General features: G+C 50.3%; 1 protein-coding gene across 5 annotated transcripts in view; it reads right to left on the reverse strand.

Moving 5' to 3' along the window:
- Window positions 1-27172, reverse strand: part of CHST15 (carbohydrate sulfotransferase 15) — a 78686-nt gene that overhangs the window by 32006 nt on the left and 19508 nt on the right. For 4 of the 5 annotated variants that reach the window (XR_003520130.2, XM_027595399.2, XM_027595388.2 and 1 more), the window contains exons 2-3: window positions 2645-3709; window positions 1614-1953 (exon numbers count right to left, since the gene is read on the reverse strand). Coding sequence is in view for 4 of the 5 variants with exons in the window: in XM_027595399.2 (XP_027451200.1) it covers window positions 1614-1953; window positions 2645-3190 (886 nt within the window). In the remaining variant the exon portion in view is untranslated. Of the gene's footprint in view, window positions 1-1613; window positions 1954-2644; window positions 3710-12367; window positions 12390-27172 lie in introns of those variants that run through there. The other variant, XM_027595411.2, reaches the window with a different exon arrangement.

Consider the following 27172-nt stretch of genomic DNA (forward strand, 5'->3'; position numbering starts at 1 on the left):
CCAGAATGCACACTCTGTATCAAACAGGAATGGGAGGGTTTTTTTTTTTTTTTAAAGATTTTATTTATTTGAGAGAAAGAGACCGAGCAGGAGAGGGGCAGAGCGAGAAGCAGGGAACCCGACATAGGGCTCAATCCCAGGACCCTGAGCCAAAGGCAGGCACTTAACCAACTGAACCACCCACATGTCCCAGAAAAGGGAGTTTTTATCTGAGCTTCTATCTCTGGCCTGTTTGATCAAGCAGCTTGTCTGTCTGTCCAAACAAGGGGAATTGTCCCGGAATCCCGAGACAAACGGTTGAACTCATTAGTTGTTCTGCCATTGACCGATGCAGCCGAAATTTGCCCCTTGCCTTAAAAATGGGTCAATCTTGCATGCAACTCTACTAACAACACACTACCCCAAACCACAGCTACCACGGTTAATGGAAAGTGGAGGGAAAACGTCCACATGCAGAAGAGCAAGAGGTTCGAAGAGACTCTGAGTACCGGATCCCAGAAGCACGCCCCTGAGCTTCCCTCGTCCCTGCCAGCGGGAGGCTGGTTCTCATTAGGGCAAATGGTGAGCTGTGCAGGGAGAGCACCCCACGTTAAACCATGGCTCCCACAGCTGCCTCTGCCAAACCACAAAAGACACATTTACACTTCTGTTCGTTCACTCCAGGAAGAACATCAAAAGGATTAAGTCAATTTGTCAGGAAACAAACGGGACTTGATCTAAACTTAGGCTCTATGAAGGAAAACTTTTAAGATTCCCTTTTAAGCAATCTGGTCCTTTACATGAAAACACGCCCTCGAATCCCGCCCCAGCTTTGGCATTTGTTAAAGTGACCGAACGTCTCCTGGCAGAAGGGAAAAGGTTAAGAGGAGGAAACAAGTGACCTGAGGGCCGTGGGGTGGCTCGGGCTGGGTGGGGGCCGTGTCCACAGTCACCCCTGTGAGCAAGGTCGCCCAGAATCATGTCCATGTGGTTTTCCTTCTGAGCTTGAGGCAGACGGACGAAGCAGGTCAGAGAAAAAAATGAGGCCCAAAGCAGCTCGAAGATGTGTTCACAGCCCTCGGAGAGGCCAGCCAGAGGCTCGAACCTCACCCCGTGTGGCAGCCCTATGGGGCGGGGGGGGGGGGGGGTGCTCAGGAGGTGTCCCCCTGTGGGGGGGTGCTAAGGAAGCCACTGTGCAGAGCTGCGGGGGCAGCCCCAGGAAAACGCCCACCTGGCAACTGGCACTGGCACTTACCACTCACTGCCGGCCCGTGTACCAAAGCTCTTCAGGACAAGAACGGCTGCCATTCTGCACCCTTCCCCTTGCCGTGCACACAGCTGGCACTTAATAAATGCTCTCTGGGTGGCTGGGAGCTGGGTCCAGCCCCATGGATGTTTGTGCGCGGGTGGGGGGGGGGGCAGACTAGCGAACTGCCTGCTTTCTGTGTCTCAGGGTGTTTCCTCACTTCTGCCCTGCCTCCCCGAAGACCCTGAGCACCGCGCCCGGCGCCGGCCCCCCCAAGACGTGTGCGGCTTAAGGATTAAAGGACTGAGGCAGGAGGCGGGGACAGGAAGATACCCTGCGCGCTCACGCACGTCCCGCCCCGCCCCTCGCGGCGACCCCTCGCGCTCACCAAAGCGCTTCCGGGTCCACCAGTGGGGCTCCTTGATGGCGGAGAACTTGACTTCCGGGTGCAGCCGGAGGCGGTCGTAGAGGTCGGTGGTGCCGCACTTAGGCTGCCCGATGATGTAGAAGCGCGGCAGGCAGCGGAGGCGGAAGTGCTTCCCGCTGGCGTGGGACAGGTGGCCCCAGAAGGCCTTGCGCAGGGCGTCAAAGGTGGAGCGGAAGCGCTTGGAGTAGAGCACATAGGAGTTGGTCAGGTACGGGTCGGTGGTGTTCCTGCCCATGAACTCCTCGTACCAACAGGGACTCTTGCTATTTGGAAGAAATTTATTGGGGATTACTGAAAACATCTGCAATGAAAGAGAAAGAGAGGGAGAGACACACGGAGGGGGGAAATTAGCAAAAACACGTTCTAACCATGGTGCGGTCATGCCCTGATCCTCGCTACAGTGTTCACATTTGAAGTATTATTTGACAATGGCTAAACACTAAAATAAAGCAAAACTTGGTACATGGCCAAGACCATGTTTTTCCTTAGCCCAAAATAAAACTAAAATTTGGAGAGAATGAAGATAAAAGCTTACTCAAAATCCATCCTACATGCACACGCCAGCGCACACAGCAATCTAATTAAATTTCACAGTTGGAATCTTTTTACTAGTTGTGTATTTAAATGACCATTAGAGACAAAAATACTAATTAGCACACAATAGAAACAGGATGATGGTGATCTACAAAAACAAGTTTAACCACCATGGCGGTGTTTCAAGTCCTCCAATGGAATTAGGAGAAGGGGTGGTCCTTGGGTATGTCTAGCTTCGCTATTCAGTACCTCGAATTTCCTCCTTGGTGTAAACATCGTGAACAGACAGCCCTCTTCCAGGGCCCTCTGACGTGTGAGGCTGTCAAATTATCCTTGTTACACCTGAGAAATTTTTTGGCCATTTTTCTTTACTGTGTTCCCAAAGATGGTGACAGAAAAGGAAGCATCTATTTTTAAAAATTCAATCTATCAGTCGAGATTAGCAGAAGGCTACTCACGTGCAATTCCTGCTTCTTGAGATCTTCTATGTCTGGGAGCTGCCTGGTCGTGAATTCTATCCTGGCTGTGATGCTGTTGATAATTAATTTAATGCTTGGGTAGTCTTTGACGTATGAAATATTATTTACAGAGGGTTGGTGATGATGCTCTTTCATGTCACTAGGGTTTTCTCCGTCCATCAAGCTGGGATTGCTGGGGAAAGCTCCGTAATGGAAAGGTGAGGAGATCAGAAGCTCTTGGTGGGCCCCAGAAAGGATATAAGATGCCATCACTAAGGTCATGATCATCAGTCCAAACACGAGGCTACATCGCTTCCCCTTCTTGAAGCGCAGAAACCTGCCCCAGCTCTCATTCCCCTCGGCCCTCACCTCGAGAACAGCAAGCAAGTTCATCTGCTTACCGTCCACCCGGAGCACAATTTTGTTCTCTCCTTTGCACGCAGGGCACTCCGGGTGACCATGAAGGGGGCCTCCTCCGCAGCCGACTTGCTGTTTGTGCTCGTTATTGGGCAACAACTGTATGCAGCAATTAATGCAGTGCCTCATGGTAATGCCCTTGGACAGCTGGCCCACAGAGCCATGGGCGAGCCCCTGAGGAGCCCGGATGCATGCAAGTTGTGCTGGAAAAACTTTAAGGATGTCTTTCGATTAGATAAGATGGTTTTAAGGCACAAGCAATGGAAACAAACAATATAAAAATGAGCAGGCACCAAAGCCCTGGAGGATGAGGAAGGGCCTTCTTTGGTTCAACTCTGAAAGACAACAAAAAGAAGTGATCTCCAACTGTCATGTTCTGTAAGAGCTACTGCAATCTTAAGAAAAGCCCACATGTGTGGGAGCAATTCTGCCTGTCCTTCAGGTTTTTCCCATGGCACAAAATGAAATGGAAAAATTCTCGCTGGAGAACATGGAGACACCCAGGAGATTAGAAGCGATCATGGTCTCAGCGAGGGATGGGTTGGCCTGCCATCCTTGGAGAGGTCTGTGAAGATTTCTTCTACATCCCACGCTCCTTTAAAATGTTTCCTCTTCAGGGGGAGCAAAATCTTTAAAATGTCAGATTACCTGAACAACAAAGAAAAGAGGTTTTATTACATGACGTGATGATAGCCATAACCCTGGGAACACCTTCCCAGGAGAGAAGCTCTCTTTTCCACGCCTAGGTTTCAGTCAGTCTGCTGGGTCACAAGCAAGTCATAGAAAATCACATGGGATAAAAGGAGAGCTTTCTGGTCCCTGGTGCTTGGCTTTGGGGTTCAATCTCCACCACCAAACGTGGCTCCAGCACCAGCCCCATCAGCACCACATCAAACACCTCATATTTTGCACAGCCCATATATCCTCTAATGTCCCAGCCACGCCACAGCTAAGTACCGAATCCCCGAGTCTCAAGACTTCATAGTCATTCCCAGATGCATGAATGGTCAGTGACTGTAAGTTGAGAGATGAACTGAAGTATCTGCGCTTTTAAATCAACAAAATATCCAAGAAGCAGCCTGGTTAGGGTAGGAGCATGCAGAGAAAATGTTTTTTCTCTCCCAATAGCACCCATAGTCTCTCTTTTTATTTTATTTTATTTTATTTTATTTTATTTTATTATGTTACGTTAATCACCATACATTACATCATTCGCTTTTGATGTAGTGTTCCATGATTCATTGTTTGCGTATAATACCCAGTGTTCCGTTCAATACGTGCCCTCTTTAATACCCATCACCAGGCTAACCCATCCCCCCACCCCCCTCCCCTCTAGAACCCTCAGTTTGTTTCTCAGAGTCCATAGTCTCTCAGCACCCATAGTCTCTTACCAAGAACTAACCTTTATTATCAGTTTAGGAGGCAAAAGTTAATGAAAATTTAGAAACACTGGAATGATTCTCTCCTTCAGTAGAGTGCATCATATAAAAAAACCATTTGACTTTAAGTTATTAAGCAATTAAACCCAACATGCAGTGTTCCCCTGAGTAACATAACACTCAGACCCTGAAATCATTTTTCACTTTCATCATCCTGGGGAAAACATGATTCTTAAAAATCCATTAACAGAATTCTGTGGTTATAAAATGTATTGTTGCCCAAATGATGACACTTCTTTTTAGATGTTGTAAAAACAGCAAAAAAGGAGACTTAGTTTCCAATAATGGCAGACCACCACTAACTAGCTGTGTGACCTCCAGTGGGCCATACAACGTCTCTGAGCTTTTCCTCCCTGACCAGGAAATTAGGGTGAAACTACCTCCCTTATAAGCTTGCAGCAAGTACTAAATTAGTTAACACACACAAAGAGTTTGCTTAATGTCTACACATAGTTATTAGCGTCCCCTAAAAGGTAGGCAACAATAATAGCATCATCAATGACCATTATGATTATGATTTTTAATTGTCATTGAATGCCAAGAATGTTCAAAGTGGAATCAAAGATGGGCGATCCTATCACATTATTTTTCCTTAGGGCTTGAGAATTACCCAAAGGCAGTAGACTCACCTCCAACTTGACACACACACACACACACACACAGCCCTCAAATAATCCTACCTGTCCCCAGAGAAGGTGGGATTAACCAACCCTGAGTTAAAGCCTCCTTGTATTGGCTGGAAGGCTGAATAATGAGGACTCACCAGCAGGAAACTTCCCTTCCCTTGGACAGAAAGGCCTGTGCTTTATCAAAATACACTGATCAAGAAATAGCCAAGCAGTGCTTCCTAAAGTGTCTCCCACTGAATGTTCTGCATGTTGTTATGTGTTCTGTGCTTAAATTACTCGGAGAAAAGGTAAGATGGAGGCAATCAAATGGATTTCTTTACAACAGGACTTTTGGGGGCCTTTAATATGCTAATGAGCCCTGTGACTCCACAGGAGAGGAATATAAGATGCAAAATTTCCAAAACATAATTGGCCACGGAATTCTCACTAATGTCGCAAGGAACCAGCTTGTGAAATGCTAGTTAGGGGAGGCCGAGATTGGGGTCAGGGCAGTTCTGGGAAGAGCAGAGGAGTGGGGGTGTGCAGGAGCAAACTGTTCTGGAACCAGGCCAACACCCGGGGCTCCGCCACCCGCACATCTCTTGAGAGCAGTTGGAGGGACGTGACAGGAGCCTCGAGGCCAAACCCCTGCCTCCCATTCACTCAACCACCCTTGACCCATCACTTGGTACAAACAATTCTTCCAAACCAAAGAAACAAAAGGGCAAGATCCCCTACTTGGAAATCCTATCGCTAAGCCAAGAAAACATTTTTTTACATGTTAAAAAGACAAGGCCAAGCGGGGCTAAAAGGAGGCTCCAACCAGGATCTCAGTGGGGAGCGTGTTCACACCCTTCTGTGTCTCTGGCTGCAGAAAGTCCAATTAGATTTTTTTTTTAAAACAGAGTCTTGGAAGCTCCAAGACAAGAATGTACAAAATCTGGACCCAACAGAATGGGCGAAATATTCCTAAACAAAAACAAAGGTTTCTTCTTACAAGCCAAGTAAGGAAAGAGATGTGGGTCGTCAGGGAAGCTGACAGGCCCAACAGGGAGGCTCCGGGACATGGTTGAGCCCAAGCATTTATACCCCTGGGCAGGCTGCACCCTCTAGCCAGACCTCTACTCCAGTCTTGCTTCTTAAACATAAAACAGCTCGGGAGCCGAGACCTGGGGCGACAACTCATCACCTGTTTGTTCCTTTGTTGGGCGGATCTCTTCGGAAGGGGAGCTTGGAGCAGGCACTGCTGTAGATGCGGTGGGGTTGTAGAGACCCAAAGCCAACAGAAGATGGGGGGGGTAACAGAATAAAAAATAAACATGGTCTTTGTCCCCAGTTCCTGGCAAATAGCTTCTAAAACCCTTGGAATTTCCTAAGTGAAGGGGTGAGAGGAGCATCTTTTTTGTTCTTCATGACAAGCCCCATTCAACCACAGCTGAATTTATGCTAATGAGATGACTCTTGGGGGAACCCCTGATAGCTTCAGGATGGGGCTGGTGCCCAGAAAGCCTAAGCCTCTATTAGACAGAAGGTTAGAACTTACAGCCCCACTTCCCCAACCTCCAGGGAGGCGAGTGAGTTAATCATCAACGGCCAATGATTTATTAATCATGCCTATGTAACGGAACCTCCATCAAAAGCCCCGAAATGACAGGATTCGGAGAACTTTCTAGTTGGTGAACGCGTGGAGGGGCTGGGAGGGTGACTCCCCTCCCCTCCCCCCATGTCTTACCCCAGGCATGTTTTTCATCTGGTTATTCCTGAGCTGTATCCTTTATAACAAACTGGTAATTGTAAATAAGGCACTTTCCTGAGTTCTCGGGAATTATCAGACCTAAGGAGGGCCTTGTGAGAACCTCGGAATTTGTAGCCAGATCAGACAGAAGTTGGGTAGCCTTGGGACCCCATACTTGTAACTGGCATCTGAAGTTGGGGCAGTCTTGGGGGACTGAGCCCTTAACTTGTGGGGTCTGTGCGAGCTCAGGGTATTTACTATGGGAACTGAACTGAATTGTAGGGCAATTCAGCTGGTGTCTGGAGAGCTGGAGCTTGTTTGCATGGGGAAACAATATATAACTATCTTATAAGTTTTACCAAAACATATGACCAGTATCTAGTACATAAAATACCCCTTGATGAGGTCGATTAAAAATAAGTCCTATGACCATATCCCATTCACAGCTGGGGCCCTTGTCAGTGCAGGGCCTGGAGCTTTGAGGCTTCCAGACCAAGCCCTGGCTGACTGGACAGGAGTGGTACAGAAGAAACCACGACAGGGAGGCTTTTCCCCACCTAGAGCTTATATCCCACCAGGATTTAGGGGCTACAGGGCAACAGACAATGGATGTGACAAAGGAATAAGATCATCTCAGACACCAATAAAAGCTATGGAGAAAATACAAAAGGAGAAAACAATGAAACCATGACAATAGGCATTCTCTAATGCAGCACTAGGGCCAGATCATTCTTCGTGGTCAGGGGCCGTTCTGTGCACTGACCTCCACCCCCAGGTGAGCCTTGCAGCCTGACAGGAAAGGAGGTCCAGCAGCAGGATGTCCAAAGAAGAGTAGTTGGGAGGGGACGCCTGAATGATGAGAAGGAAGCCAGCCACATGGAGATCAGGAGAAGTATTGTGCTGAGATTTGTCCAAGTGCAAAAAAGGATGCACGCCACATATTCTCTCAAAAGGATCTTTACAAGATGTACAACTATCAAGTAATGTAATGCAGTGAAGAAAAATCGAATTAATGTGACTGTATCGAAGGGAAAAGCATTGCTGTTCTACTCCTGAATTGGCCTTTTCCATATGCCACAAATCATCCTGAGAACAGTCCCGCAGAAACCTCACACTCAGGTGGTTCTTCCTTAAAAAAATAAGCAACGCATGTCCCTTGCACTTTACCTATCTGGAATGTTCCCGTTTTGGTGCCAGTCGACTCAGATGAGTCAGGACCCTTGGCGCTCCCATGCAGATACTAAACCAAAGTACTCAGGTATACATTTCAGTGAGATTGCTTCCCAGCCTGGGCTCAGGGCTGTGCCTGATGGAGGCAGACAGCAAGTGTGGGAACCCGTACCCCTGTGCGAGATCAGATGACTGGTCCCAAAATAGAAAGCGTTCAATTACCCAGCCCTGGCTAGGATGCCCCCTATTAACCTATGCACCCCAAGCATCATTAGCAAGCCATTTATAACAAAATTGTAATTGAGAGACCCAGAAATACCACTTTAGAGTAAGTAATTGAATGCCCCCTCGGTGTAAGATCGATAAAGGGCATCCAATTTCACCCTAGGAAAAGCTTATTAAATTATTGTAGCTATGAGCTGATACAGCAGAAGAAAGATGTACAAAACTTCAAAAGAAATCTGGACGGATTTAAATAAATAGCTTCATTTAGGCAGACCATTTACAACTGCCCTCTGGGAGGAGAGAGGAAAAAATAGCTAATTACATTATTTTACTTGAATGTTTGAAGGAAAAAAAAATTTGATGGGTCTTAAGTAATCTTTACTAAAACACAAGGCTTTCTTCTGATTAGCATGTCTAACCGCTGATACTTCTCTTTGGCTATGTATATGGAAATACATTTCTTCAAGGAACATTCATCAACAAGTACAAGAAGGAATATTTTTCATATTTAACTCAAAGATGGAAGATTATCTCTGAGACCGAGAAGCAGTAAGCCTGGAGAGTCCTGTACTAACAAGAGATTACCAGATTCAACCTTATACCTGGAGTTTTATGCTTTTGATCACAATGCAGTCAATCAACAGAATAAAGCTACGACCCTCGATGATCACTCACTGGCTACAGCATAGTGGAAGGAAGCCAGTCAGTCCTGTGGGCCAGGATACCAAAGCAGTGTCCACCTGGTGACGTTAGGTGAGTCACTTAAGTGATCTGGGCCTCTGGATTCTCAGAAGAAATCTTTGACAGTAACAAATCACAGCACTGGAGCCTGGGTCCTGGAGCCAGGATACGAGGCTTTGACATTGAGCAAGTCATTACACTCCTCTCCTCCTGTTTCCCTGCATGTAAATGGGGAATACTTACAGGACCTACACCATAGCATTGCTGTGAGCAAAGTGATCAATTCATATAAAGTGCTTAGAAGAGCAGCCCATAGCAAGTGCTAAATAAATCAGCTCTCTTGGGGGACACCTGGGTGACTCAGTCGGTTAAGCGTCTACCCTCAGCTCAGGTCATGATCCCAGGGTCCTGGGATCAGGCCCTGTGTTGGGCTCCTTGCTCAATGGAGAGCCTGCTTCTCCCTCTCCCTCTGCCCTCCCCCCCGCCCCGCTTGTGCTCTCTCTCTCTCTCTCTCACTCTCGCTCTATCTCAAATAAATAAATAAAATCTTTAAAGAAAATGTTGGCTCTTTTTATATAGACATACTCCCAGCCCACGAGAAGTATTTGGTAAGTAGCAGTTGATTACTATTTACGGTAGATTGCATTATTGGTTTGTTTATCATCCTGCCCTGTATTCTACCTTCTGTCACACGAATGACTGTGCAGCTCCTTCAAGGAGAGGAGCGGAATACACGTCTCCTTCCTTTGGCTTGAGTGTGGAGACTGGCTTTGGCCAACAGAATGAGGCAGAAGTGACAAGGTGCCAGTCCCAAGCCCAGGGCTTAAGACACGTCATATGTACCCACTCGCCCTCTGCACCTTTGCCGTCACCATGGGAAGAACATGGCGGCTTGGCAGTGCTTGGGGTCGTTTGGTATGTGACAGAAGGTAACTGATACACTCTTTCACGGGTTCTAAACACTAGGTGCTACTAAGTTAAACCGGTATAATTTTACGTTTATTAAGTTCCAAAAAGTGTGTTTATATGAGCAAAGCAAATCATGAGCAATTCAGGCCAAAGCAATTCATCCAAAGACCCAGTACACCAACTGAATCAATGCTTTTGCCTAACAGAACCCCTTGGCTAACGCCAGAAACAGATATGCCAAAACAGTGCAGAAGACCCAGATGGCACCTGTTCTTGAACAAGACATAATGGCCCAAACGTCACGCACCAGGTCACTTTCTGGCAAAATGTGTGTTTATGACAACCTCAGCTGTTCTGCTTTGCTATCTGGACAACTGACCCCATTCTCCCCACTTCCTGATAAAGACACCTTCCTCCTTGCCTCGCTCTGGGGCCACTGTGATTTCTTCGGTGCTTCCTTGAGCAAGCCCTTCCCGTAGCCTCATCTTTGCCAGACTGCACCTTTCCTGATGACGGAGACCCCTCATCCGTGCTTTGTCTAAAACAGGGGTTTTCACACTGTGCGACCTGCAGGGTCTTCCTGGAGGGCCCAAAATGTGTGTCATCCAAAACACAGGCAGTTTTTAAAAATTATTTTTAAAGCATACTTGACTGTATAGTAAGTTCATCATCAACATAATTGTTAATAATGACTACTTCCCATGCAGAAAATACATTCCCAACTACTCTTACATCCCATAAAATACATCCTTAAGAAACAGGTGTTTCCTCTGTGATCGGATCTGCACAGGACGCAGCCAGCACCTCCCTTGCATCTGGTCTAGAGGCCCGATGATTTGCAACTAGGTAGAAAGTTGGGATGTAGCAAAAAATGTTTTCTGAGCAATCCAAACCAAGCGTCGCAGGCTTTGGAGTCAGGCAGACCCGCATTTTGGTCCGACTCATCTCCCTGCCAGCTGAATGATCTCAGGCAACTGCCCTGACCATTCTGTGACTTTATTCCCTCATCTGTGAAGTGGGAGTAAAACCATCTGAGTTGCCTAGCGTGGATATGAAGGGGAAATGAGATAATAGATACAAAATGGTTCATCCGGCATCTGGCACCTAGCAAGCCTCAATATGTGACAGGTGTTCTTTGCATTCTTCAGGGGAAGCCCTCAGGCCCTCACTCCAGGCCTACTTGCTTGCCATGTATACATAATTCTAGGCACAGGTGTCCAATTTTCCTTTCTGCCACTAATCTGAAGTAATGAATGAGAAGAGGCAGGTGGCAGTGAGGGGCAGCACAGAGAATGAGGAAGGAAGAGCCAAGTTTTACAGCAGAAATAAGATGCTAATGAGCAGAGCCGACTAGGATTATTTGGGTGCCCCGGTAACGAGGGTGGGGAGCCCTGGAGAGTCTGAGACAGCTGGGGGTGCAACTTGGGAAAAGCTGAGCCCCTTCAGAATGATCATCCATCCATAACCTGCTCAGTGCTTGCCACGGAGGGTCAGTTATCCAGAAATGTGCCCGTCGCCAAAGGTCTAGAAGTCTGGGCTACGCAAGCCAATTCTTTACAGATGGGAGGTAAGAGCAGAAAGGAACTCGTGGAGGGTTCCTGGAGACTTCTACTGTAAAGTCCTTCATCCTATGACAGACCTGGAACATCTCAAGAACGATGGTGTGCAGTCAGGGCCCAGGTCAACACCTGGGCAGGCCCCAGTGAATCCAACCTGCGGGTACCCGCTCATTCAGGCCTGCATTTCACATGAGGAGACCGAGGCCCGATGGGATTCTGTACTTGCCCAAGGATGCACAGCTCATCATAGAGGTCCAGTGTCCTGAGCCCTGTCTCCCCCCACACACACCTCATCAACGGGGAGCCCATCCTCCCCTCCACCCCATCACCCTGGCCTGGCCTCGGACAGTCCGGTAGTTCCTCCCAGTCCCTTCCCATCCCTCCAAGAAATTCTCTCCTAAGGAACAGATTTGCACAGAGATATAGGGCAGGGGGCACTGGACATGCAGGAGGTGGACACGGGGAGCAAGGCAGGTACCTCCCTCATTCACCTTGTCGGCCTGGGTCACCGAGTCTTAAACCATCTCAATTCAGACTTTGTTCATCATGCACGGGTGTCTGCTCCAGCTGCAAAGTCTGCAAAGTATGATGGGCATGATGGGCGGTGGGGGGGAGGGGGGTGGGACCAGGGTAGGGACAAGGTTTGCAGAGGCTGGCCTGGTGCGCCAAGTGTGAGGCAGGGGACGGAGGTGGGGGCTGGTCCATGCTCAGAATGCTGAAGCGAGGACAGCAGGGAGGAATGGAAAGGGCCCTGTGGAGGGGAGGCAGACGAAGAAGCCCCGTGCCCCTTTTGTTCTTATGCATCAAAGGGAAAAGCCCGGAAGCTCAACAGCTGAGGTGGCGACTTCCTCAACTCCGTGCTTTGAAAGAAACTTTCTAGCCACAACAGTAGCACCTTCCCGACGAGGCAGCAAGCTACTGCACGTGGCCCCTGAGCAGATATTCCCCAGGGTGTTCTCAGTCCGGACCTGATCACTAACCTGGCTGGTCAGCAGGGCAAGTCACCGCAACTCTGCGCCTGTTTCCTTGCAGGTAAAACCTGGAGCCAGCACTACCTCTTTCAGCCCGAGCACTCGCAGTGTATGATTTGAAGGGAAGGTTTCCCTGCTACAAACCCACTGCCATCATCTCTCTGTCTCGTAAGGCTGTTAAGAAGCCGGTAATGTTGCAGCAAGCACAGAGAAGCCAGTGCATACCTCCTTCAGGCTAGGCAAAAAAGAAAAGAAAAGAAAAAGCTGCACAATTAGCCCAAAAGACACAAAAGTGGTTTTTCCTTAGCCCGCACCCTTAAGCACATGTTTATCAAGCACCCACTGCATTTGCTGAGGCAACAAATATGACAAACACAGTCCAGGCCCTCTGAAACATTGCAGCGAACTCCAGAACAAAGTCTCCAGAAACGTGGCCACACTCAGAATCACATATCCCATTTCAAGGGCAGACCACAAGCCCCCCGGGCCCCTCACCGGCCCCGAGAGTCTGCAGACCCCGGGAGAACCAGCACTGGTTCATGGAGCTGAGACGTGAAAGGTCTTTGTGACACCGCCGACAATTTTCTGTTTCCGAAACCAGTTGGGGGGAAAAACAATTTCTGATGACTCACTTTATTATTGCCAGGGGTAATGAAAATCCATACTAGATTTAGGTACTAGATTTTCCACTCAAGCTTATAGATCTACCGACGGTGGTATTCTATTAAGGTAGAACCTACTGGAGACGAGCTTTCACGATTTGCTGTGAAACCTGCCCACCTAATGTCTCTTGGCGAGGAAGCAACAACAGTCGCATGAGGGAAAACATTTCAAGGAAGCAATGCTCGGTCTGTTTTAATAAGCATTCAAAATTCAAACTTAAATATCACCCTTTGTGCAGACCCAAAATACAGTTTTCAGGGACCCCAGAGGATGAGCGCACCATGTGAGGTCCCTTCCTTTTTTTTTTTTTTGAGAGAGAGAAAGAGTGGGTGGGGAGGGGCAGAGGGAGAGGGAGAGCATCCCAAGCAGACTCTGCACTGAGCACGGAGCCCAGTGCGGAGCTCGATCTCACAACCCCGAGATCATGACCTGAGCCAAAATCAAGAATCAGATGCTCAACCAACTGAGCCACCCAGGCGCCCCGATGTGAGTTCCCTTCTTGATGACAACCTTCTGAGGTCAGCACTGCAACCCCTGTGTGATATGTGGGAGACGGAGGCACAGCTAGGGCGAACACATACTCGGAGCCCCCGCCACGGCTAGCCAATGGCAGGACCAAAATGCAACTGAAGACCTGTTATGCTGCAAAGCCCATGACCTCTCTCCCACACCACACCATCAGGTAAGACAGTGGCTCTGGGAGAAACAGGCTCAGAAATCAAGGCTTCCAGGACGGCAAGAGCAACCATCACCCAGCCCACCGGCCGTGTCTCCCTGTAAGCTCTTCGAGGGCAGAGTCAGTGACGCTCAGCCCCGAATTCCAATCAGTACAGGCACTAGATCCCCCCACACAAGCTTCGATATCTACCGTGCCTGGCACCGGGTAGGTACCCACTAAATCTATTTTTTTTTTTTTTTAATTACTGAGTGAAGGAGCAAACGCCCAGCAGATATCCAAAACAAAGCTTTGGCCACTTAGTGACAACAATAAAAGTGACATGAGCTCGGATTTATCAGGGCTTCCTTGTGCCCAGACACCAGGCTATGACTTTTTGGATTACCCTGTTTATACATCATGACAATCTAAGAGGAAAAGCCCAATGAGCATTTCCACTTCACAGATGGGGAAACTGTGGCCCAGAGAATGTTATGCTCTACCCCTCCTCCTCCATATGACTTCAAGTAGAGAGAGAGCAGACCTGGGGATCAACAGGCCTGGGCGGAGCACCTGCCGCACCCCTTAACCAGCCACGTGACTGGAGGCAAACCCCAGCACCACTCAGGCCCTCATCCTCTTCTTCCCAAAGCAGACACATCACATGGTCCGGTGATCTCAGGAACCCAGCTACGGGATACAATCCGTTACTGTTCTTTATGCGTGCTTTCAAGGGTTCCAACACCTGCCACGACAAACCTTGACTACCAGGAAAAAGTGACACGATGTGGGCCGAGGGGTCATTGTGGCTCTTGTACAAGTAGCCTGTAAAGATGAGAGGCAGATTCTGGCTGCCGTGCAACAATGTTCCCTTAACACAAACAGCAAAGTGAATAAAAAGTAGCAGCGGCTCCAAGTATAAGGCACAGAGATGACCTCTCAGGGCCAAAGGGAGGAAGGCGCCTCTCCCCGCCCGGCTGGTCCCCGGAACCCTCCCGCCTGCTCAGGTAGGAATTCAGGAAGAGTAGAAGGCCGCCAAGAGCAGAGGAAGCCCAACCCAGATGTCCTTCAGTTCGAGTGAAGAAGAGAGGTCTCGCATAGACACATAGCTCACATGTTCAAAACCAAGTGCGAATAATGCTTTTGCAGATGTACAGCGGCACCCTTCAGTGCATAAATTAAAGGCGGCACAATTGAATGGAGAGCAGCCGTGTACTCCCCACCAGATGGCTTTGCTGGTCTGAATAGTTTTAAACATTGTTTTATTTCCAAAGATAAGCAAAATAAAAAGCTGGTTAACCCTTGAATAAGAAGAACCTCCTGAAAACACTTCTTTGGAATTTATTACTTTTTGATGGAGAGAGTGAACAATCTGACAGAATCACCATGTCTGCGGGAGGGTTTCAGAACAAGGTGAAATGGGATTTCTCCAGGGTGTCGTCTGCAGGCGATGAACATTCACGTTCGGCCCACAGGTCTGGCCCTTACTAGGTGTGGCAAGAGGCAAGGACCACTCCAGCACCAATCCTAGCTTGGGTGTTTAGACCCCAGGGCTGTGGGCAGGTGCACCAGCTCCCCAGGGGTGTGGGGAGGTTCATCAGCCCCTCCAGGGATATGGGGAGATGTGCCAGCCCCCCAGGGTTTGCCAGCCCCCCAGGCGTGTGGGCAGGTGCACCAGCTCCCCAGGGGTGTGGGCAGGTGTGCCAGCCCCCCAGGGGTGTGGGGAGGTGCGCCAGCCCCCCAGGGGTGTGAGGAGGTACGCCAGCCCCCCCAGGGGTGTGGGGAGGTACGTCAGCCCCCCCAGGGGTGTGGAGAGGTGCGCCAGCCCCCCAGGGGTGTGGGGAGGTGCGCCAGCCCCCCAGGGGTGTGAGGAGGTGCGCCAGCCCCCCAGGGGTGTGGGGAGGTGCGCCAGCCCCCCAGGGGTGTGGGGAGGTGTGCCAAGGGCTGCAGGAAGCTACAAGACAATTTGAAGCTTCCATGTTCAAAATACGTAAACATTTCCAACATAACAAGCATTGTTTTTAAGTAAAGTTAAGCTCAGATATATCACTAAGTGATACAAAATCTGCCCAAAATCTTTTTTTCTTTAAATTTTTTATTGTTATGTTAATCACCATACATTACATCATTAGTTTTTGATGTAGTGTTCCATGATTCATTGTTTGTGCATAACACCCAGTGCTCCAGGCAGAACGTGCCCTCTTTAATACCCATCACCAGGCTAACCCATCCCCCCACCCCCCCCCTCCCCTCTAGAACCCTCAGTTTGTTTTTCAGAGTCCATCGTCTCTCATGGTTCGTCTCCCAAAATCTGCCCAAAATCTTGCCTTGCCATCTGCACACTGCTTGGGTCCAGCCGGGGGCACCCTAGGGGGAACGGTCTTCTGCCTTCAGGGTACCCTGGAGGTGAGTTTGAGAAATGCTGCTATAGGGCAGGGGGAGGAGAACCCACAGGACCTGAGCTCCTGTTCTGTGGCAGGCACCGTGCTGCCTCCCGTCTCCCTCGATGATGAGGTCACGCTAAAGGCACAGGTAGTTGCTCCATTTTGCAGGTAAGAAAACCGAGACTCTGGGCAGTGAAGTCTCTTGTCCTAAATCACCCAGCAAGTAAGACGCAGAGCTGTATTTAAACACAAGCTGAACCCAAACTGCCCGTCCCCACACACGCACTTGGACACACCAGCCGTCGGGGTGGGCCGCGGGAGGGATCTGCTCTCCACTTACACGTCTCCGTCTGACTTCTGAGTCTCCTCACATAGAGCAAGTATTCCTTTCGTCACCACAAAGACAGTAAAGATGAAATAATAATAATAAATATTGAATAAAATGGTGTGACCAGTGGAAAACAGACCAGGCCAAGACCCCCCAGGACAGGAGTTCTCATCTCAGAGCCTCGGTTTCCCCTTCTGTGGGAAATGAGTGCACTCTTGTCCCTGTCCCCAGCTCGGGTGGCCGGGGGGATGGCACTGAGGCCACAGGGCCCCTCGAGGCAGGGGCTGGTGGCGCTAAAGGGCTTTGTGCAAAGTACAAACGGGACATTACACGGAAGCCTCACTTCATCCCCTTATTTCTCAAGTTACCTTTGCATTGACAGCATCTTCCCCCGGCCAAACCCTAATGCTCAACTGTCATTTAAAAAAAAAAATCCCATCCCCATTTCACTAGGAATGATGTGTGCCTGGGAGTGCACCCTGCCTTCCTGCCACTGCCATGGAAACGCCAGAGTGGGTGTGCTTGTTTATAATCGTGTGCGCGCGCACTGGTCAAAAGAGCACCAAGGGCCCCTGAGCAAAAGGGGACCCCGGAGGACAATGTCCTGTGCTGGTCACCGATGCCAAATAAGACTCTGACGATGATGATCCAGGATCCAGCGTCCTATGGGTTCGCAGGCGTGGGAACGGGCACACTGCCCTCGTGGAAAGAATAATGTGGTGGCAGAGAAAAAAAGACGAAAACCCAAAGTGAGAAGTATGTGAGTGTACACATGCCCATCTGGTCGGTGCGCCCCGGGCACACTGCGTCCCCCTTCTGCACCTCGGTCTGTTCACCTGCAGAACGGAGAGCCCGGCTGCACCTACCGCATCGCCGCAGGCGCTGAGTGGGGTAATGCACGCGAAATGCTTGTGCGCTTGTGTGATGCTGGCCGCCGGTGCCGAGCGTCCAAGAAGCAGCAACTGAACCACCATCCTCATTTCTCCTCCTCTCCTGCCCACCGCTGCCACGGGGATCTCGGCTCAGCAGGAGGGGTGCCCGCCCGTGTAGGAAGACCCAGCCCAGTCTGGCTGCGAGGCAGGAAGGAGGAAAGCTGCAAAGGCTCCGTCACACGGGCCAGGTGTGGAGAGACCTCCCCATGGTGACACGGTGACAAAGACTCCAGTGCCACCAGGACACCCGGAGCCAAGTGCTACTTTTCGGATGGAAGGGGAGACCCACAGAAGGAACCAAGTTACAAGATAGCAGTTTCAAAGCCTCCTTTAGACGTTTAAGAAAACAGGCCCAGTTTCTGATAACCTCACTCAACTCCGGCATCCACAGTCACAACTCTGTAAAAGAAATAGGTCAAGCAAGTATTATTTATAGACGAGTATCCCCCCCCCCGCCCCCCGACACAGGACGTGGATATGGCCAGGCTCTGGAAAAGGAATTCTCCTCTCCATGAAGTGGAGACATTCTTGAAATGTGGAGTGGCCTCTATTTTTCAAAAAACCTCTCCGAGTTTCAATACTTGAAGTATCCTAGCAAAGGTTACGTTCTCCAAGAACACCCCCGCATCTCTCCAGCACCTCTCTGCCCGTCTTGCTGACGAACAGGGGCTGCCTCTTGCCCACCCTTTTTTCGCAAGTAGGTAAAGCAGAGTGGGGAGATAGAAGGAAGCTATCCAGCGTATGAGATCAGACAACTGAGCTGCAAGAGCTGTTCTGGATCCTCAGTTCTGTGTCAACACGTCAACAAAGCAACCTCTTCAAACTAACCACAGAAAAGTGGAATCTTTCTCATAAAGACTTGGGAAGCCTTCAGGACTCATTATAAAGGTCAGGACTTGTCGGCAGAGAGCTAAAAAAAAAAAAAAAAAGTCTCAACTTAATACAACAATTGACTTTAATGAAGTCCCTATAGCTGACTTGCTATCAAGAACTGCTCTGGTCTCTGTTTCAGCAAAATAAATATTTGGCTAAAGCACACAGTTGTTCAGACCTCAAGTCAGCTCACAGACAGTAAGAATTTTTCTTCTACACAACCCGAGTGCCTACGTGATGCTTTCCTCCACCCTCCAAAGGCCCAGCAGAGGCTGTGGAACCAAAGCCCGAGAGTTGGATTAGAGTCCACAGGAACGCAGGGTGAGCGGGGCAGGAACACCCAGCAGGCTTGGTGGCACCTGCAGGCCAGGGACACCACCGGATTCTGAAACCACCACACCCAACCGTATGACTTTGGGCAGGCCACCTAACCTCTGAGCTCTGGGCCACCGGGCTGTAAATGGGGGGACATTACCCACTCTCCCACCATACTGTAGGAAGATGAAGGGAGAAACAGAGGCCCTGGGTGCCCCCTCTACCGTCTATCCTACTGCCACCCCCCAGCTCTCCTGGCCACCTACCACCTTCCCTGACACCACTGGCCTGCTTGGCTCATGAACTCCTATCACCCTTCAGGTGTCAGCCAAGGGCCCCCCTGAACCCCACACCAAGTAGGGCCCCACGCTCATCCGTCCAACCCCTTTCAGCTCCCATCTCTGTGTGTGCTTCCTGGGCTGGCCTCCGCCCTGACCATGTACTGTGATCTCCACGGTGGCCACAGCGCCTCTTCCATTCACTTTTACCACTATTTCCTAAAGGAAGAAAATGAGAAAGAAGACAGGTGGCAGGCAACACATATAAAAATACAGCCCATTGCAAATAGAGAATTCCCAATAAATGCAGGGGGTGGTGGTATTTAAAATAGAACTTAAAATTCTGCCATGGTGAAATTCTGCCTCTCTAGGATTAGTCCTTCTGGCACTGAAAACCCACTTCCTGGTGTCTGCTGGGTCTGGAGCTGGCCCCGGGGGCCCCCCTGGCCTCAGGTTCCTGACGCCTCCGAGAGCCACCCCCACCGCCCCAGTTCCGCGGGAGCAGAAGCCTGGGCTGCTGGGGCCCGTGGCTGCGCCTCATTCCTGCCAATGTCAAGCGCCCCCCTCATCTAAATTAGCTTTCATGCTTAAGAAGACACAAAATGATATGTCTTAGTAAAGTATATGATTCTTATCTATGGCCAGAGGTTTGTTTTTTCCGTTCTGTTTTTACCCATCTTCAGCTCCTACACCCCCCCCCCGCCACCCCTTTCAGGCAAATTTCTGAATGCGCTTGGACGCCATGTCTCTCCACACACGGCCACAAATCCCAGGACTGAGGTCACAACAAAAGGGAAAAGAGAGACCCCTCTGCCCTTCAGATCGTTTTCATTCCCTTCCTGTAAAGGGTTTGGAAATGTTTCAAGAACATCAAGTGCGGAGAGTGGACTAAAAATCCAAATTACCTTTCTTTGTCCTTCTTTCTTTCCCTTTTTCTTCTGCGGCCCCTCTGTTCCTCTCCCCTCTTCTCTACTTCAGAAGAGATAAAATACCAATTCCCTCTGTAATTCTGTGCATTCCTCCATTTCATGAATTTGAGGGACTTACTGGGTTTTACGGGGTTAAAGTCTTCTTGGTGGCATAGCACAGGGCTGGGGCGGGCAGGGCTGTGGGCACGGGCTGGCTCTGCTCCCGCAGAGGGGCAGGCGTGGGGGATGGACCCCGCCGCCTCACACGACCTGGGGCTTGAACCCGGGGCTCTCTCCCACCACGGCCTCCAGGATATGTCCGTCCCTGCTTCTGCCTCTGTTCCCAGGCCCTACCCATGCCTCCTCTCACCACACCAACGGGGAGAAACGACTCGACACTTTCACACAGCAATGGGGGCTGATCTTTTTTCTAAACGTTCCTGCACAGGGATGACCTTCACCTTCTGATGACAAACAGTTTGGACCTGACTGGACCGTCTTCGGCTGACTCAGTTTTTCTGAGGTTTTCACACGCTTTTTGCCATCGTAAAACCTGAGATGAAAGGGAAGGATGGGGAACAAAGCCCCAAGATGCTAGGAATGGCCAAAAGCATTCACTTCACAGTCTGGAAAAGAGATGGAGCCATTTCAGCTTGGACAGGGTGGCACCCTGCCTAGACTGCGGATCACCTCCCTCCTTCACAGGGTGGCTCCCCCTGGCCCCCCTGTGCTCCCCACAAAACTTTCCGGGACCGCACAGGGCCTTCTGGTCTCAGAGCCTGCTTTATTTAGCACACACCTTGGCTTCAGGCTCCTGCTTTTGCCCCATTCGCCCCCACCCCGGCTTGGGTCTTTGGGTCAAAGGGGCTTTGCAGCTGGAGCAGAAGAGCTGTTTGCATATCCCAGAGTCACCGGCTGGCCTTCTGTGAGCATTGCTGGGCATGCGGGCCCCCAGCCCGGGCAACACGACAGCCGCCCTCCAGACACCACATTCTGCACTCACGCTGGAGGATCCGATAATGCGCCAGGACTCCTGCGAGCAGCATTACTTCAAGCCTCTTTAAAATCCTCTTGGGGGATTTCAAAGAAGAAATTAGGAACCTTGTTCAAAGGTAGCATGAAGCTCTTAGATACTTATCTTTTTTTTTTAAGATTTTATTTATTTATTTATTTGAGAGAGAGAGAGAGCGAGCACATGAGATGGGGGAGGGTCAGAGGGAGAAGCAGACTCCCCGCCGAGCAGGGAGCCCGATGCAGGACTCGATCCCAGGACTCCAGGATCATGACCTGAGCCGAAGGCAGTCGCCTAACCAACTGAACCACCCAGGTGCCTGATACTTATCTTTTATGGATATTTTCTGGCCGGTCATTTCCCTTCACATGAGTGAAACTGCGGCATCTCGTTCAGACCCAGCTGCTCCGTCACCAGGGCTGGGCAGTGAGGAGGGACTCAGATGAGAGCAGACATCTGTGCTGACCTTCTCAGACCTACCCTTCGGTTGGGCACGGAAGCCACCAGCACAGAGCCAGACACCTGAGAGACCAGCTGGTTTAAAGCTCTCGTTTCACAAGTAAGGAAAGGTCAATCAATCGGCCCAAAACCCAAGTTGACTTTCAAGTCTGACAAGCAGGGCAGTGGGAGGATGTGACGTATTGGGCAATTAAGCTCCTAACTGGAAGCCTCAGCCGTCAGGAATTTGGGGAAACAAAGTTAGAAATATGTTAACATCATTTTCCCCACATAGAGTCGGGTTTTCAAATTTCATTAAAAGTTGCGTCCAAACATGTAAAATGAAGCAATTAGCCAGATACTTAATGTCAAAGCTCCCAGAACCTTTGCCTGAGCTATTAGAATAATGGAAGCAAAAAATGAGCATCTGGCTAATTCCAGGGGTCACTGCCTCCAGTCCTCACCTGCTCTGGGGGACACAGGCAGAACCGGGGGGTGGGTGGCGGCGAGGAGGCTCCACAGATGAGCGCTTCTGCATGCCAAGGGCTCAGATGAGGGTGGAGGTTATGAGCACATGGCTCATCCAGCTGGCTGGGGTTCTCGTTCTGGCTCCAAGGCCTGACCCCAAGCCCACCTCAGTTCCCCATCTGAGAACTAGAGATAATGATGATAATGTCTAGTCTAACCGAACGAACTGCAGGGAGGGCTGAGATAACCCATGGGCAGTGCTGAGCAAGGAGACTGGCACACCCTAAGTCCTTGACTAGATGGCAGCCACCCTAATTATGTGTATCTTCACCGTAACTATTATTCCCATTCCTATTTTTTTTTAAGATTTTATTTATTTGAGAGAGAGAGAGAGAGAAACAGTATGAGAGGGGAGAGGGTCAGAGGGAGAAGCAGGCTCCCCGCGGAGCTGGGAGCCCGATGCAGGACTCGATCCCGGGACCCCGGGATCATGACCGGAGCCAAAGGCAGTCGCTTAACCAACTGAGCCACCCAGGCGCCCCTCCCATTCCTATTATTATTCCTGCTCTTTGGGTCTGTGTTTCGTTGACATGTCAGGTAGGTCTCTGGTCTGTTCTGCTCTGTCTCACCCAGCTCCGTGTTTCATTCTGGCCTCTCCTAGAAGCCTGGCTCACTGAAATGCATCAGAAATGAATTACTTTGCTTTGCTGTCTGTTGCAACAACTGATCCTTCATATTCTAATCCAGGAAAAGAAGATCAAAACACATACATTTTAATGTCTTCTAAGTCAGTTTAAAAAGAATTGCTGTGCTCTTATAAAAAATTCTGCTTTCATATCCATGCCTTGATGGCCATAGTCTTAAAATTAAAAAAAAAAAAGGAAGCCAGAAAGACAGAGGAAACAGATCTCTTAAAAGTAAGACCTTGTGAATAACTGCAAAGTGTTCCATGTTAATAAAAAACACAAATTCAAGTGATTAAAGCAGTATCATTTTTATCTTAGAATGGCAGGTCTGATTCTGGGCCTCAAGCCCACAAAGAAAACATAGCAAAGAGATAATCCAAGCTAGGAAGAAAGCATCCGAACAGGTACGAGCAAGTCCCTCTCTGGGCTAAACCGCAGTCAGACGTGAGTGCGACACGACCAGTCAGGGTGAGGACCCTGCCTCTCAGAGGTGGGGAGGCAGCCCTTCCCTCCACAGACATCCGGCTTAGCACCATGCCCCAGAGGCCCCTCCCTTGGAAGCCATGGGGCTGAGTTTCACCCGGCAAAGGTGCAAACTCCCACCAACCAAAATCCCATTTGATTTCCCACATCCCTTAAAACTCCCAAATGTAGGAAGAATTGGGGTCGACCGAATTCCACAAGCTCCGCTCTCGTAAAAATCAATGCCACACAGACCATAAATACAGCCAGGAGACACAAGAGTCTAGTGAGGTTCAAGTTCATCCCCACTGTTTTCGGACCCCAGCAGCCAGCTGGAATGGATGACAATGGGCAGAGGTTGTTTCAACGGTATCACACGACACAAGTCCCTGGGTCTGGTCCTCGGGAGGCTGCTGCCGGGGCACCCAAGGGTCCCTGGCAAGTCATCTGGTGCCCCACCCCCACGCTGTGAAGTCACCATCAAAGTCAACCAGTACAGAAGGAGAAACTCGAACTAGGAGACAGCAGAGCCTATGGCCTGGTGACAGCCGAAGAGGGCAGGTATTTACCGGAAAGTCTATGGTTTCAGATGTAGAAATTTGAGTCACTGACTTTAAACGGCCAAGCAGAGGACCCATGAACCAGGACCCAAGTCATCCACAAGCTCCCACTGAGGGACACCTGGGATAGAGCCCAGCCTGCGGCCCTCCCCAGCGAGCCAGCTTGTCCCTGCTCAACCAGTCCCTAATCCTCCCCTCAGAGAGGCACAGATTTCTCTCACTCTGCTTTCCCACTAACATGGGACCGTTCCAACTTTGGACACATGGCCCCACCTGCTTCTTGGGGCAACAAGAGAACGTGGAGGTGGCCCAGGGTGCTGTCGGAAGCAAACAGCAGAGGAAGGTCAAGCAGACAAACAGAACTCTGCACAGGTGGGAAGCTTTCTCTTGCAATGTGTAATGGCTATGGTGTTGTCCAAGAAACAGTTTTTAGAAGGAAAAAAAAAAAACCTGCTTAGAATTTTAGAATAAGGCACAACGGTGGTCTCTGTTTCCTAACTATTCCCAAGTCAGGGCCTCCCAGCCCACCCACTGGGGTATAACTTCAGGGAGACCAATCCCCCACCCCCGAGGGCCTTACTGGATCTTCAGACAGCATGCTCCAAATTAACCTATTTGACAAAGTCCATGAAACCCTACTGTGGGCTGGGCCCAAGTGTTGAGCCAGGGCCACCGCAGTGAGCCACACAAGGCCTGTGTGGTGGGCTCCCAGGCCAGGTGGCGGAGGCATCGAGAATCCCACAAAGGAGGTAATCAGACAGATGGGCTGGGGGCGGGGTGAGAATGAGCTGTTGAACCACAGTGCCCCCTGGCACACGGATGTGCTCCCCTGAGCCCCACTGCCCGCCACACCTGCCCACCTGCCCGGGGCTCCTCCAGGGGCCTCCCACTCCCCTCCAGAAGCACAGGCGCCAAGACCAGGCAGAAATGAAATCCATTTCACTTTCTGGGACACACTTTTGTTGCCCAGTGTTCGGAGTACTATCTTCTAGGGCGGGGCATCAGAGAAATGCTCGTTTCCAAAGGGATCCCCCGGAGAGACGTGGCCGTAGGGCAGCGCACTCGGGCAGCTCACTGAGGGTTCTCCCCCCGACCTTAGATGAGGCCATGTGAAGGGCCAGGTGTGTAATCAGCCCCAAATCCCGCTTCCAGGTGAGCAAAACAACAGGAGACAGCAAGCAGCTCCCACCTCCTCCCAAGACCCAGCGCTCTGGCTCAACTCCCAAGCAAGGAAGAGAGAGAATCCCCAGAGCAGCGTGTCCTAGAGAGAGAGAATGGGAGCCACACGCCCACGTTTAAATGTTCCACATGACGTTCATTCTCACATATCTTAGTCAACCTGACATATCAAAAACATTACCATTTCAGCATGAATGCACTATCAAAGCAATTAATGAAATTGTTTGCAGTATTTTTTTTCATACTGAGTCTTCAAAATTCAGGGTGTATTTTTGCACTTAGGGCACATCTCAATTTGGATGCTAAATTTTCACCGGAAGGACCTGATGCGTATTCAGATTCCATAAAATATACAGTTAAAACGGAACGTGACATGCCCAAGTTGCCCCAAACATTCTTAGAAGTTGTCCAATAACTGAACTGAGTATCTTTTTAAATTTAAATTAATTAAAATTAAATGCAGTTCCTCAGGGACACCGGCCACATCCCGTGTGCCCACTGGCCACGTGTGGCTGGTGTAACCATATGGGTGGAGCAGATACAGTGCCCCTCTGTTGTCACAGAAAGTTCTACTGCACGGGGCTGCCCAGGACCCTGAGCTCCTTAACAACCAGGTCTGTTCCATATGTCCTTATTCCCCTCCTTACCCAGCCTCCCAGCAAAGACATTGGGAAGTCACTGTTTCCTACAATTGATGTTAAGACTCACCTAGGGCACTAGATAAAAACACAGCTGCCTGGCCCAGCCGCAGATCTCCTGAATCTACTGGGGACACGGGGAGGCAGGCGGGCAATCACCCCAGGGGACTTTTAAGCCTTCAGCTAATAGCCACAGAGTGTCCTTCCTTCTGAGTCTCCCACATCCAGCCTTTCACTGTTTTAAGTTAGGAATTCGTGGAGCCAGGGCGGAGCACTCCCCTTGGAACTCACCCAGGGCCCCAGCAGGGCTCTGCACTGGGGGACTGTGCCTCGGGGACCCTGCCATAGTCTCTCCCCTTCAGTTTTCGGTCAGCAACAGGACAGCAGCCCACCTGTGCTCAGAGCGCTTGTCAACAAACAGAGACCCTAGGGAAATGCCGACTGCCTTCTCCCCCTGCTTTGGACCCCTGGTCACACTGAACAGCAGCCATGGGGGAAGGAAGAGCTCCTTGCCCACCTTGAACATGGGATGGGAAGGTTTGGCTGGTCAAGCTGCACAAAAGAAGGGCCTGCACAGAACCAGCTCTTTCTGGGACCGGATTGATTTGCAAATAAAACCTTTCCAGACGGAGCCATGAAGTGGTGATCACGGCCACCCATGCTCCTTAGGAGAGAGGCATCCCAGGCTTTATTCCAAGGCAAGAGACACCCAAAGGGTGACAACTAAGATGCTGGACTCTGTGCTCTTTTCAGAGACCAACAAATCCCCATCCCCAAGTTCAGGTACAAAGATAGGCTTCCAGTGACAGGTGACTGTAGGATGCAGAGCCCTGGTAAGGACAGAGGTGTCTTTGTGGGGCATCATAAAGACCTTCTCTCTACCAGTTCCCATACATCCATGCAACACCAACCCGCAGAAGGACCAGCGGTTATCCCCCCAGGGCCTTCCTATTTGGGGCGGGGGGCAAAGGGCAGTCGGTCTCATGGGATGGTCGTTCCAGGCTCTTCCTTCCGGAAACTCGTACACAGCTGGTGGGACTTGTACGTCTGGAAAACTGGCAGCGTCTACGACAGCTGAACATGCTCATTCCCAAAGACCCACAATTCTACCACCAGGTAGGTGCTCCACAGCACCGTGCCCAGAGGCTCATCAAAGACACGCTAGAAAGCTCGGAGCGCTAGTTGTAAGGCCACAGACTGGAAAGAGCAGTGTCTCCCCACAGTGGAGTGGGTAACTCTAATTCAGCTACAAATAAGAACCAACTACAGCTGCAAGCTACACCTGGGAAGAAGCTCACACACACAGTGTTAGGCACATGGATTCAGAAAGAAGGAAAACGCACCGCATGGCCCTGTTTATGTCAATCCCACAGAAGAGGGGCAACCAACCAAGGCTGCGGAGGTCAGGACGGTGGTTCCCCCAGGCTGGGGGTTGGGGGCTTGATTAGGGAGCAGAATGGAACCAGGGGTTCTGGGGTGCTTTCCTATCCTTACCCTCGGCGCTGGTTGCACAGGTGAGTTCTGTTTGTGCAAATCCCTAGAGCAGTATGCGTCTGGGAGGTGCTCTCTAGTGGACAGCATACTCCGAGAAGAAAAAAGTTCATACAAAAAGAAAGTTAGAACGGGTGGTGCTCAGTTTCTGCCCCATACGAAACCAAGAGAGAAGCAAAGGGCATGCAGCAGTTCAACACAGTGCGGATACACCAAGGCAATCCAGTCCTGTCGCCCTGAGGAAGGTGAATGTCCTCCCATCAGATGGACACCATTTCCTTTCAGAGGCGCCAAACACAAGCCTCCTCTGCTTGTGCATTTTAGGATGGTTAACAGAGCTCGTAACCACTTAGGGTTTATTTTATGACCCAGCTCGTAGTCAGACGGCTAATGACCTCCCGTTGCCAGGTTTGATGGGTTTCCAGGGTCTTAAATGGCTTCTCCAGGGTGGATGTGGCCAGAAGGCTGCGAGCCCTGGGCCCTCCTCGGCCGCACCGGGGGCCTGCTTACTTTGGCGGCCTGGCCAGGCACATGGCAGGGGTGA

Source organism: Zalophus californianus, chromosome 15, assembly GCF_009762305.2.
Source record: "Zalophus californianus isolate mZalCal1 chromosome 15, mZalCal1.pri.v2, whole genome shotgun sequence".
In the NCBI taxonomy this organism is placed as follows: Eukaryota; Metazoa; Chordata; class Mammalia; order Carnivora; family Otariidae; genus Zalophus; species Zalophus californianus.